Genomic DNA, 14,117 nt, shown 5'->3' on the forward strand with positions numbered 1-14,117 from the left:
CATGATTTCGGCTCAAGGACAAGGACAGCCACAAGCTGTACGGATGACACATGAATCTATTTGCAGTGTGAAGATGGATTCAGACCCTATGAAAGAGGAGATGTTGCAACAAGTTCCAGAATGTTTGTGGTCTCAACACAGTGCCGATATTGGACTTGTGAAATCAGCCCAACCAGTGAAAGTTGAACTTCGACCAGGAGCCAGACCTCCTTAGATGAATCAGTATTCATTGAAAGATGAAGCAATCCAATGGATCGAACCACAAATTGAAGGACTTTCGAAAGCAGGTGTTTTGAAGACAATAAAAAATCCTCAGAGTAACACACCTTTGTTGCCTTTGAAGAAACCCGATTAAACTTATCGTGTGGTTCATGATTTGAGAGCGGTGAATGAGGTAGTGACTGATTTTCCAGCAGAAGTGCCAGACCCGCATACCTTGTTAGCCCAAATTCCTCCTGATGCGACACATTTCACAGTGTTAGACTTATGTGGTGCATTTTTTAGTGTTCCACTTAGTGTAGAAAATCAGGGTTTATTTGGGTTCACATATAAGGGACAGTTCTATGAGTACAGTAGATTGCCACAGGGGTACAAGCATAGCCCTCACATTTTCAATAAAGTACTGAAGGAAGATTTGGTAGGGATAGATCAGATATTGCAAAGCACTGTCATTCAGTACGTGGATGATATAATTATCTGCTCACAGAATGAGGAAACATGTCATAAAGACTCAATTAAATTGCAACAGATATTGGCAGAAAAGGGGCATAAGGTTTCACAGAAAAAGTTGCAATATTGCCAGGAGACGGTTGTTTATTTGGGTCAGAAAATAATGCATGGACACAGAAGCATTTCGGACAGTCAATTGGAAGCTATTCGTAAGGCTCCGAAGCCTAGAACTGTCAGAGAGATGATGACATTTCTTGGTATTGCTGGTTATTCTTCAGCTTGGGTTGAGAGCTATGCTAGTTTGACGGGACCTTTGAGAGCTATGGTTAAAGATACTGGGAATGGACAACTCCATAGCAATCTTTCCTGGACACAGGAAGGCCTTGTGGCATTTGAAACGATCAAACAGAGGTTACAGGAGGCACCTGCACTCATACTACCAGACTAATCTAAGAATTTCTTGCTATATGTGTCTACTTCTACTGGAGGTAAATATGCATGTGCAGTTCTTTGTCAGCCGACAGGTACAGGGACGAATCCTCAACCTATTTCCTACTACTCTACTGCCTATTCAGAAGTAGAACTAGGGCTACCACTGTGCTACAGAGCAATGGTGGGAGTATATTCAATGTATGACAAAGCATCATCTGTTACGATGGGTTACCCAGTAACAATTCTTACCCATCATAGTCTCAGAAATCTTCTGAACTATGGAAAATATACATTGACTATGCCTTGGCTCAGAGACTATCATAGGCTCTTAGAGCAGGAAGATGTCACCCTAGTGAGGTGTGATACGGTGAATCCAGCCGAGAATTTGCCAACTTCAGAGGATGGTGAGCCACATGATTGTGTTCAAGAAGCAGAAAAATACTAGAGGCTTAGATCAGATTTACAAGCCTTTCCATTACGTGAGGCAGACCTGGAGTATTGGACTGATGGGTCTTGCCATCGTGTGGGAGATAAATTGTGTGCTGGCTATGCAGTAGTTAAAGCCCAAGGAACTGGATTTGTTGTTGAAAAGGCTGAAGTAATACCACAGCCTGCGTCCGCACAACTTGCTGAACTTGTGGAGCTAACAGAAGCATATTTGTTAGCAGAAGGAAAGCGAGTGACAATATATACTGATTCTGCATATGCACGTAGTGTATGTCATTTGTTTGGAGCAGTGTGGAAAGGTCGAGGGTTTAAACAGATGGTTCTCCGATACAACATCATGCGCAAATAATGAAATTGTTGCATGCTATGATGAAGCCTAAAGAGATAGCGTTAGCTAAGTGTGCAGCTCATAAAACAGATGTGTCAAAAGTCACACAAGGGAACAAAGCTGCAGATGAAGCTGCAAAAGCCGTCACAGGAGCGGGCAAATTGGGCAAGGTTTTTCTGGTCACTCATGGAGTGGACTTGGAAGACAAAATTATGCTTAAGGATGTGATTTTGATGTAGGAAGCTGCTTCTACGATTGACAAACAGTTATGGCTAGACCGAGGTGCTGTCAAAGATGCTACTGGTCTTTGGAGAAACCATGAGGGGTTGATAGTAACGCCTCTAGACCTATTAGGCCTGATGATTCAGGAAGCACATGGGTTGGCTCATGTTGCAAGGGGGGAGGTTAGGAGAAAGGTTTTTGGGCACCATATTTGCTTGAAAAGGTTGACTATGTCATAGGCAGGTGCACAATCTGTCTGAAAAATAATGTTCGCAGGGGTGTGACTGTTCTTCCTGGTCACATTCCTACACCGAGAGGTCCTATGTGTGAGTTGGTTGTCGAATTTGTTGATATGATAAAACCAGTTGAAGGGAAATGATATATGCTGGTGGTTGTAGATATATTTTCACGATGGCCGGAGGCCTGTGCAACCAAGCGAAAAGAAGCTAAGTGGGTTGTAAAGAAGTCATAAGCAGGTGGGGATTTCCCGATTTAATATCCTCCGAAAATGGGAAAGAGTTTAGTGGATAAATCAGTGAAATTGATTTTTCAAAAATTGGGAAAAAAAGTCAGACCAAAATGTTAGGAAAACTAGGGTTGAAGTAACTCTAGGAAATTTTGAATATCTGATTGTGCGATAATTTTCACATTTCTTTGCATTTTGTTGTGATGTTTAGTGTTTTCTTATGAATCAAAGGGGGGAAATGGAATGTGATTCATTTATATACAGTATATCATTTTGATATTATTTTTGATATTGATGTTTAATTTGCATGTGTTGCTTTGCAAAAGATACTGGTTGGTGTTTTCTTTTCTTCCAGAAGAATATGGGGATGTGTAGAGTGGGATTCAAATACTCAAACATGGACAATATGAATGGACTGGAGGAAGTTGAACAAGGACGGTGTGGAAATGTTCAGATTCCATCATCGACGTTGCATTGAAAGTCGACACTGCTGAGAAGATGCAGTGCAGGGGACTACATTTCAGTGTCTGCAATGATTTATATACATATTTGCATGTGTAATACATAATTTGTGTCATATTCTTTCTGTATAAAATTTTTGAAGAATGATGTTTTCTGTTGTTGGGTACATGTGGGGACCTCAGATATTTTTTTTTTTTGTGGATGCTTAGGGATATTGGGTCTAGGCAGGGACAGAGAGAATCCACAGGAGGGTCCGATGGGTCGACCAGCCTGAATGTGGACATTTTTGATTGTATTTTGTTTTCTGAGGTTTTCATGTGTATTCAATTGCATCATAGCTTAAAATGCATTGATAAAGATTTATAAATTGATCTGGAGTACTTAGGTGGTAGCCTGGGGCAGAGGGGCCGTGAGAGATTTTTCCTGTCTTGATTGATTGATGGATATTTGGAATGAAAGCTGCCAGACAGGTTTTTCGCTCTCACACTCCATAAAAATGTGTTTACACTCCATAAAAATGTGTTTACACTCCATAAAAATTTGTTTACACTCCATGAAAATTTGTCTACATCAAAATTCGTTTATTCTCCATACATTTTGTTTTATTGCTAAAGTTAATCAAGAAGCCTGATGTAATAAAAATTGTTGTTTGTCATAATCCTATTCTTTTTGTTTTCGAGACTTAATTAGTCTCGAAGGGGGGAAATATGTAGTATCTGAACAGTTTATAATTTTGGCTGACGTTTGCAAATGGTGTGTTAGATGAATTTTACTCTGCCTTGCTGAAACATCTGGAAAGCATCACTATAGGGGCCCCCTGAAACAGAGGAGACTTGGATATGTGGAAGCCAGGGATTGGTCTATTCAAAACACCCATCTTATGTTACATAGGATATATATCAGGTTTTCAACAAAGGACGGGGAGAATAATCATATTTGAGATTGGGTTAGTTGTTCTCCAGATTCTGCAGAAATCTGTAAATTGACGCTGAAAACTTTTGATATAATAAACCTTTATAATCAAAGTACAGTGTCAGCAGATTCCTTGTCAACACAGCATATCAGCATCGTTGTCTCAACATCACAGTACCTCTTTGAAAGTGACGCAGAAGGTTACAATTGGTGAAATCATGCAATATATGTTAAACAAGGTTGGAATGTGGAGCAATGAAATTGGGTATCAGTCTACTCAGTGACACCCACAGAACACAACTGTGAAGAATTTATGCAAATATTAGCATTGTAGCTCTTATCGCGGGACTGTGCCTGTGTGAAACCACCTCCCCAGTCAGCCTATTGTGCGTATTGACATTCATATTGCACTGTACAGCCTTACCTAAGGATTGGGGATTAATTAAATGGGGTGTCAGTCTACTCAGTACCAAGAGCTTTTTTCCCAACGTCCTCCTCAGAGTTATCAGACTCCAAAACATCCAGGTTGTATTGTTTTTCCTCTGGAATAGTGGTCAATACACATAGTACAGTGAGGGGAAAAAAGTATTTGATCCCCTGCTGATTTTGTAAGTTTTCCCACTGACAAAGAAATGATCCGTCTATAGTTTTAATGGTAGGTTTATTTGAACAGTGAGAGACAGAATAACAACAAAAAAATCCAGAAAAACGCATGTCAAAAATGTTATAAATTGATTTGCATTTTAATGAGGGAAATAAGTATTTGACCCCCTCTCAATCAGAAAGATTTCTGGCTCCCAGGTGTCTTTTTATACAGGTAACGAGCTGAGATTAGGAGCACACTCTTAAAGGGAGTGCTCCTAATCTCAGTTTGTTACCTGTATAAAAGACACCTGTCCACAGAAGCAATCAATCAATCAGATTCCAAACTCTCCACCATGGCCAAGACCAAAGAGCTCTCCAAGGATGTCAGGGACAAGATTGTAGACCTACACAAGGCTGGAATGGGCTACAAGGCCATCGCCAAGCAGCTTGATGAGAAGGTGACAACAGTTGGTGCGATTATTCGCAAATAGAAGAAACACAAAATAACTGTCAATCTCCCTTGGCCTGGGGCTCCATGCAAGTTCTCACCTCGTGGAGTTGCAATGATCATAAGAATGGTGAGGAATCAGCCCAGAACTGCACGGGAGGATCTTGTCAATGATCTCAATGCAGCTGGGACCATAGTCACCAAGAAAACAATTGGTAACACATTACGCCGTGAAGGACTGAAATCCTGCAGCGCCTGCAAGGTCCCCCTGCTCAAGGAAGCACATATACAGGCCCGTCTGAAGTTTGTCAATGAACATCTGAATGATTCAGAGGAGAACTTGGTGAAAGTTGTGGTCAGATGAGACCAAAATCGAGCTCTTTGGCATCAACTCAACTCGCCGTGTTTGGACGAGGAGGAATGCTGCCTATGACCCCAAGAACACCATCCCCACCGTCAAACATGGAGATGGAAACATTATGCTTTGGGGGTGTTTTTCTGCTAAGGGGACAGGACAACTTTACCGCATCAAAGGGACGATGGACGGGGCCATGTACCGTCAAATCTTGGGTGAGAACCTCCTTCCCTCAGCCAGGGCATTGAAAATGGGTCGTGGATGGGTATTCCAGCATGACAATGACCCAAAACACACGGCCAAGGCAACAAAGGAGTGGCTCAAGAAAGAGCACATTAAGGTCCTGGTGTGGCCTAGCCAGTCTCCAGACCTTAATCCCATAGAAAATCTGTGGAGGGATCTGAAGGTTCGAGTTGCCAAACATTTTACATTTACATTTTAGTCATTTAGCAGACACTCTTATCCAGAGCAACTTACAGTTAGTGAATACATTTTTTTTTTTATACTGGCCCCCCGTGGGAATTGAACCCACAACCCTGGCGTTGCAAACGCCATGCTCTATCAACGTTGTTCTCTGGGTGTCACTGAGTAGACTGATACCCCATGTCATTGATCCATAATCCATAGGTAAGGCTGTACAGTGAAATAAATATGCAATTCTAAAGTCTAATACATCCAGTGTGATTTCAACAGATTTTTGTCAAATTAACAAATTACTTTATTTTGTTGAATTTATATAACAACAATCCAACCTCATTTAGCAGGATCCATGGCATAATTCCACTATTTGTATTAATTTGCATCACTGTCAATGACATACTTTTATTGTGAAGGCTAACCGCAAATTCCACTATTGTGGCTAATCCTTATTGTGGCTAGTCTCACATAGGTGGGTCCCACCACCATTAATCAAATAAGAACAGTTTTATAAATTAGGGGTATTTTAGATGATGACACCTAGCTAGATAGTTAGCTAGCTAACTATAGCTAATGAAACAGATTATATCGTTTTGCTATGTTTTTGGGGAAGAACATTGTTTGCATCCATCAGCTAAAGTTAGCTAGCTTTTTTTATGACCAGCACTGTCCAGGGCTTGGGGAAGGGCAGGTGCGCGAGACAACTTTACCAGCATCATAGCATACGTATCGATAAGACGTTGTGACATATGAAATACGAATAATAGTGTAATCAATGTGTAATATCTATGTAACAAAGTGTATGAACGTGTTAAATTGTTATGTGACGTGCAGTCATATTCAGGTCCTGATTGGTCAACAAGCTTATTTGACACGTTAAGTAGTGTTATTTGACGTATCCTTTTTGACACGCAAAGACCCAAACGGCGATCCATAGTTACCTGTAGATCCACAAATGTTATATCAATCAGAATTGTCATCTCATTGTACAGTAACTTATGGCTCTCATTATATAATACAGACATGGGTGATTTTCTGTCCCAGTTGCAAAAAGCTGGTAACTTTCCCAAAATCCCCTGGTCTTCCAGAAGAAACGGTTGGAAGACTCCAGGAATCAGGAGGGAATAAGCAGGAAATCTGGAAACCTCCAACCAGGATTTCTGGAAAACCTGGGGATTTTGGGAAAGTTACTGGATTTTTGCAACCCTAGTCCCAGGGGACTGAACTGTGCGCACGTTTTTATTCTTGCCTAGCACAAACATCTCATTCAACTAATTGTGGTCTTCAATTTAGACCATAATTAGTTCAGTGAAGTGTTAGTAGAGTGAAAAACAAAAACCTGTACACTCCTCTTTAAAAAAACTGTGGTTGTCAACTACAATTGTCTAAATACAAGTACCATTTTCTTTTGCTAATCCATGCAGGTTTGTCATCTGATTTCCAAGAAGCCTGATAGAGATAGATCCATCCAGGTTAAGGCCTGCTGTCAGCAGGAACATGGAGCACTCCATGTCAATGTCAGTAAGTCATGACGGCACACAAGCTGCAGTGCAGCGCCCCTGAATGGAGAGCATGTTGAGGTGTTATTGGTCTTGCTCAAGGGCCCAACAATAGGGGAATGTCTTTAGGATGTGAACTCAGCAGCCCTCCAGTTGCCAGATCAATTCCCTCCTTTTTTCTAGTGCCTGGCCCGGGATTCAAAGCAGCCACGTTTCGGTTATAGGTCCAACCCCTTAGGCGCTGGGCTCCCTACCGATACAATTTGAAGAACTAAAACTCCACTCAAATGAGGAGTGGAGAAGCCATATGCACCATTAACCTGTCTACTGGAGTAACTTCATGTCAGAGAGACTGTGATTAGAGGGTTAAACAGGATGCCCTGGGCAAATGGGAGGTCACGGGTGAGGGCTTAGGGGTCAGAGAGAATGGGCCAGTTAGTTTAACATTGCCCGGTGCCCTGGGTGGGTGGAGTTTGCACATTTTACACCATTCCATTGGTCCTTAAGTGAAATCTCCAGCCACCCGGGGCAGTGGGCCATGCACAACGAACTCACCCAGTAAGAGCGAAGTTACAGACATGAAGATACTTGAACAACTTGAACAACAGAGTAAGGCTGCCTTCAAATCAAAATGCATGAAATGCATGTCCGACACAGGTGTTTGGTGAGGAGAAACACTGCTTTACGTTTTCAATGGATATGTCTTTGCAACTTTTCTGACAGACACAATGCTAGGGCCTCCCCCAACACACTCCTCCCATTGAAAACCAATGAGTTACTGCGTCTTTTACGCATCCATTTGTCTGATTTGAAGGCCCCATAATAGTCCTCAATAATCAATGTAATACTTGTTACATGTTAACTCTCTTGCTCCCTTTATTTCAAGCACACTCAGTACTTCTATCCATCTCTCTCCAGGTGAAACAGACAGAATATTCCAAGGACCTCCAGAGCCTTCTGACCAACTACCTGCGATCTCTCCAGAGCACAGAGAAGTAGTAGTATACTCATAATAGTATACTTATGCACCTTCACTGTTGCTGTCTGTGTGATATAGCATCTAATCAAGGGTCACTGGTTGGATTTATTGTACTCAATTCAAGACTCATGCTCTCTCCTCCCTCTAAAAGTCTCCCAGATTTAATAAAAACTAACATGTCTTTCCCCCTGTCCCCAGGTGAGTCTGCTGGGCAATGGAACTCTAGAGCAGTACATCAAAAAACATGCCACCCTGTTGTCAGCTCTCAGCAGGTCGTTCTCTGAGGAAGGGTGCAATGGTCAAGGCTTTCAATGGCCGAATTTGGGGATGATTAATGCAATAAAGCTGTGTATAAACTGTGCATGTTAATTTATTTTAAATAATTAGGTTACAAAATCATAACTTTTGAATAGCCTGTTGGTCTTCATTTTTACTAACTATGGTAACCAAAAAATCAAACATGCCGACTTTATCAATCAAGACAACACTTAGAGTGTAGAATTCAAAAGTTCAAAAGAATTGATTCAAGTCTCATGTCCAAGGTGAATACATTTTATTAATGTATATTAGACACATCACACAGGTGTATCGAGTAAAATACTGTACATTGTATTTCAAAGACCAGATTGATGAATGGGACAATAGACAAGTGAATATACGTCAGTTCTTGCATTTATATCAGTTTCTATGAATGGGTGGTTACAAGATATGTAGACCTTCAAAACACACACCAGAGACAGAAGGGTGTTCCACACAATATTTATTTAACAATAGCTAAAAGTCCCAAGTGGACAAGTCCAAAAATATCAAATGTAAAAGTCCTATTTTAAAAGTCCTTGAGTAGCGTTCTGTGGTCCCACCACAGCAGGGACGCTCTGAGGGATCCAAGCCAGTGTTCACAGCAGGCCTCTCCTGGGTTGTGTTGTACTGAGTGAAAGACAAAGATTCTGTCAGTGCTGAGACGCCGTAGGGGCTTAGTACAATAAACCTCCACAATACCTCTCCAAAAATGATTAAACAAAATCACAATAGAACTAAGGAAAGGAGTATAATCATATCAAAGCAAAAACAAACAATGTGGAAATAGTAAATAGAATTAAACAAACTTAATTGGAAAATCAACAAGACTTGATACAGTAATTTAAACCAAAATAAATGGAGGCAGGGCATAGTGGCTCAAGTAACGTTATCTGGTATCAATAAAGGCCAATAATGTCTATTCACAAAATAACAGGTTTTCAATTGTCTTTGTAGTAAGAGCCAGTAGTGAGAACCTACTGACTAAAATAGTTCAGATGTGAGCGGGGAGTGTTCAGGCAGAAAAGTCACTATAATCCATAATGACTTGTCCAGTGCGATCAAAAGGAATTCGCCCCAGTTGGGAGTCTATACTGGTGTGGATGGAATGAGAAGGGTAGGCTACTTAGGGAAGGGTGAATGTGCTTCACCCTCCCAGTATCCCAAAGGCCTCCTCTCCGGTTCACAAGTAGGTGCATTGGAGTGCGTACACAAAGCAGTAGAGAACGTCGGCAGGCAGTGCTTTCAGGTGAAATGTTGGAAATGGAATATGGAGAGGTACTTAGCTTTGGGAAAGGTGAAGCGTTCACCTTCCCAATTTCCCAAAAGGCCTCCGCTCCGTTCACTCGCCGGCAGCCGTCAATCCGGTCCACAGTGACTTGTTGCTTCTTAGTTGGTACTCCCGTCAGGTCACACAGCAGCTATAGGCTCAATCCACAGGCACACTGGCATTAATGAGTGCGTAGCACGCAACACAGTAGAGAATGTCGGAATACAGCTCTATCAGGCACTAAGGTAGAGTTGGATATTGAGAGGTACTTAGCTTTGGGAAGGGTGACACGTTCACCTTCCTAATTCCCATTAAGGCCTTCTCTCTCCGTTTCAACAATGATTCAGGTCTGCTCCAGCAACAGCATGCATTCTCCTCAGTCACCTCGGCTCCGCAGCAACGCTGCTCCCAGCTCACATCGATGGCGTGCTGCTTCTGGCGTTCACCTTAAATAAAGAACAGGTGCAAGCAACTCCCAGGTCCCAATCAGTGACGTGTTATAATTACTCCTGTGATCAACAGGGAGAAGAGTTACCAGGGGCAAGGAGATGTGGACCTTATATTTGTCTGGGCGAACCCAAAGACATCCAGCCAACTTGACACAACTGTGGGAAGCATTGGAGTCAACATGGGCCAGCATCCCTGTGGAACGCTTTTGACACCTTGTAGAGTTCATGCCCTGACAAATTGAGGCTGTTCTAAGGGCAAAAGGGGGTGCAACTCAATATTAGGAAGGTGTTCTTAATGTTTGGTATACCCAGTGTATAATGCAATGTATGGGGGCAGCTTCTAATAGATACATAGTCACCTCCGTGACATACCTTTCATCACCAAATCTATGTTAGCATTTACTGCTCATGTTGCTGAACAATCCAACCTTTTTGTTTAGTGCCAATTATATAAATGGGCAATTCACACACAATATTCAGTTCATAAGCTTTGACTGTAATACCTCTGCTGTTCAACAACAGCTTTCTTCCATGTCTGTCAGCATGCTCCTTTCTAGGGAATTTACTCCCCCTCCATCTGAAATGCAATAACAACAAAAACATGAATAACAATGTACCTACTCAGCCAGTAACTTAGCTAACTAATGAAACATTTGAATTTATTTATTTTATTATTTATAAACACTAATGTACAGTATACATGCACATATATATACTGCACATGTACAAGTGCCAGTAACCGAAAGGTCGCTGGTTCTAATCCCCGAGCCGACTAGGTGAAACATCTGTCGATGTGCCCTTGAGCAAGGCACTTAACCCTAATTGCTCCTGTATGTCGCTCTGGATAAGAGTGTCTGCTAAATGACTAAAATGTAAATGTAAAAAATGTACAAGCCTATTCTTTATCAGCCAAATTGTACCAAAACAACTGCCTTTTTGCCTCTTTTTCAGTTACCAATTCATCAATAAACAGTCAGGGGAACAAACTCGTTTGGCAAAAAGTGTTCAATAGTAAGTAACAAGTCTTTAAAATATAGCTGGCAAATATATAGTTTTTCTTTTCTAAAATCATTAGCTAGCTACATTGATGAACTCAGCTGATGGCTCACATCAACAGCATTATCCCAGAAACCCTAGACCCACTCCAATTTGCATACCGCCCCAACAGATCCACAGATGATGCAATCTCTATTGCACTCCACACTGCCCTTTCCCACCTGGACAAGAGGAACACCTACGTGAGAATGCTATTCATTGACTACAGCTCAGCATTCAACACCATAGTGCCCTCTAAGCTCATCACTAAGCTAAGGATCCTGGGACTAAACACCTCCCTCTGCAACTGGATCCTGGACTTCCTGACGGGCCGCCCCCAGGTGGTAAGGGTAGGTAACAACACATCTGCCACACTGATCCTCAACACGGGGGCCCCTCAGGGGTGCGTGCTCAGTCCCCTCCTGTACTCTCTGTTCACCCATGACTGCATGGCCAGGTACGACTCCAACACCATCATTAAGTTTGCCGACGACACAACAGTGGTAGGCCTGATCACCGACAACGATGAGACAGCCTATAGGGAGGAGGTCAGAGATCTGGCCGTGTGGTGCAAGGACAACAACCTCTCCCTCAACGTGACCAAGACAAAGGAGATGATTGTGGACTACAGGAAAAAAAAGAGGACTGAGCACGCCCCCATTCTCATCGACGGGGCTGTAGTGGAACAGGTTGAGAGCTTCAAGTTCCTTGGTGTCCACATCACCAACGAACTATCATGGTCCAAACACACCAAGACAGTCGTGAAGAGGGCACGACAAAGCCTATTCCCCCTCAGGAGACTGAAAAGATTTGGCATGGGTCCTCAGATCCTCAAAAAATTCTACAGCTGCACCATCGAGAGCATCCTGACTGGTTGCATCACCGCCTGGTATGGCAACTGCTTGGCCTCCGACCGCAAGGCACTACAGAGGGTAGTGCGTACGGCCCAGTACATCACTGGGGCAAAGCTTCCTGCCATCCAGGACCTCTATACCAGGCGGTGTCAGAGGAAGGCCCTCAAAATTGTCAAAGACTCCAGCCACCCTAGTCATAGACTGTTCTCTCTGCTACCGCACGGCAAGCGGTACCGGAGTGCCAAGTCTAGGTCCAAAAGACTTCTCAACAGCTTCTACCCCCAAGCCATAAGACTCCTGAACAGCTAATCATGGCTACCCGGACTATTTGCACTGCCCCCCCACCCCATCCTTTTTACGCTGCTGCTACTCTGTTAAGTATTTATGCATAGTCACTTTAACTCTACCCGCATGTACATATTACCTCAACTACCTCAACTAGCCGGTGCCCCCGCACATTGACTCTGCAACGGTACCCCCCTGTATATATAGCCTCCCTACTGTCACTTTATTTTACTTCTGCTCTTTTTTTCTCAACACTTTTGTTTGTTGTTGTTTTATTTTTACTTTTTTTTGTTTAAAATAAATGCACTGTTGGTTAAGGGCTGTAAGTAAGCATTTCACTGTAATGTCTGCACCTGTTGTATTTGGCGCATGTGACCAATAAGAGTTAGCTCTTCCCAAGCAGTTTCAACTTAGCTAGTAGCTACCTCATCCAACAGGCTTAAGCTGCAGTGAAACAGATACATTTAGCCTATCTATATTTATCAAAATAGACTAAGCCCTTTTTTTGTCCTATTTTTTGTCGACTTAATTGATCAATCTGAGCCTTGTTATGTCACTTCCTACAGTGTGTCTCTGATCCTACGGGACAAGGAGATGGACATCACCATAAGGTCAACACGGATTATCATCATGCTCTATGAGAGGAATGGAATCAAGTTCCTGTGGGCCGTCCTGAGGCAACGCCTGACAGGAGACAACATTATCGGGATCATTGGTGAGTGAAACATTATCAGTAACACTCCACTTCAGATCCTTATGTTGTAGTCAATAGCCATTATATATTCTCTTTGTTTCTACGTGAGTGTGTACATTTTTAAAAACATAACTTTAAATTCTAGGACACAGATGAAAATACGTTAGTTAACGCAGTATAATTTCATACTGTCCATTTGATTTAAGATAGCTAGCCATAGAGTTTGGAGCCATTGTATCAGGTCCAGGTATCTCATAGTGACAGTATTTGTACTGTGTGTTACAGCCTGTCCACCTGTTGCCTATGAGGAGGTCCAGGGAACAACAATGAAACTGAAGATTCAGGACAAAGAAGTAGAAGTCTCCAGGTAAGTTCAACTGTCTATTAGAAACAAACTGCATGTATAGTGATCTGACTGTTCATAGGTTGTGTGTTTTAATACTGTGTATCTATAGCAATAATGTGTATTTAGTGTATTTAATGAGTTTATATTTAGGTGATTATGTTTGATTGTATGGTTCTGTGAGAATATTTAGGGAAACTGGAGTATTCTGTATACGCTATTATATTAAGAACCGTGTTGTGGATTGTGTGTGTGTGTGTGTGTGTGTGTGTGTGTTGTAGGAGCTCTGCTGTGGATCTCAGTGTTCGCTCTGCCCCCACCGTGGCATGCTGGTTGCTGCCTCTTTAGTCTGCCCTACAGGGGGAGCTAGCTGACTTCGCCGTCACACAACTCTAACTGACCATGTAGTTGCTCCCATCACCAACTGATGAATACTATAAATACAGTAATTCTGTTTATAGAATTAAGAAGAGCAACAATAAAAGCTGAGGTTTCTTTATAGAGTTCTATGAGTTCACATAATAACGCAGCTAAAATATTTTGTGACAAACTAATTGTTGAATAAATATCCCTTTTCTGTTTGACGGCTTTTGTGTTGCATTCCACTCTCTTCAATGAATGCTGTCTTTCTGATGAAACTCAAGCTCACAGAGGAACAATAAAGAGCTA

General features: G+C 42.1%; 1 protein-coding gene across 1 annotated transcript in view; it reads left to right on the plus strand.

Annotated features, from left to right (window-relative positions):
* LOC311134242 (inter-alpha-trypsin inhibitor heavy chain H3-like) overlaps positions 1-13,837 on the plus strand; it is a 135,311-nt gene extending 121,474 nt beyond the window's left edge. Inside the window, exons 19-20 of the mRNA XM_084167863.1 lie at positions 13,391-13,472; positions 13,730-13,837. Of these exons, the coding sequence (XP_084023989.1) occupies positions 13,391-13,472; positions 13,730-13,796 (149 nt within the window). The 3' untranslated portion in view covers positions 13,797-13,837. The remainder of the gene's footprint in view (positions 1-13,390; positions 13,473-13,729) is intronic.
* Positions 13,838-14,117: the final 280 nt, after the last annotated feature.

The sequence above is a fragment of the Coregonus lavaretus genome (assembly GCF_964263955.1).
Source record: "Coregonus lavaretus genome assembly, chromosome: 8".
Taxonomy (NCBI): domain Eukaryota; kingdom Metazoa; phylum Chordata; class Actinopteri; order Salmoniformes; family Salmonidae; genus Coregonus; species Coregonus lavaretus.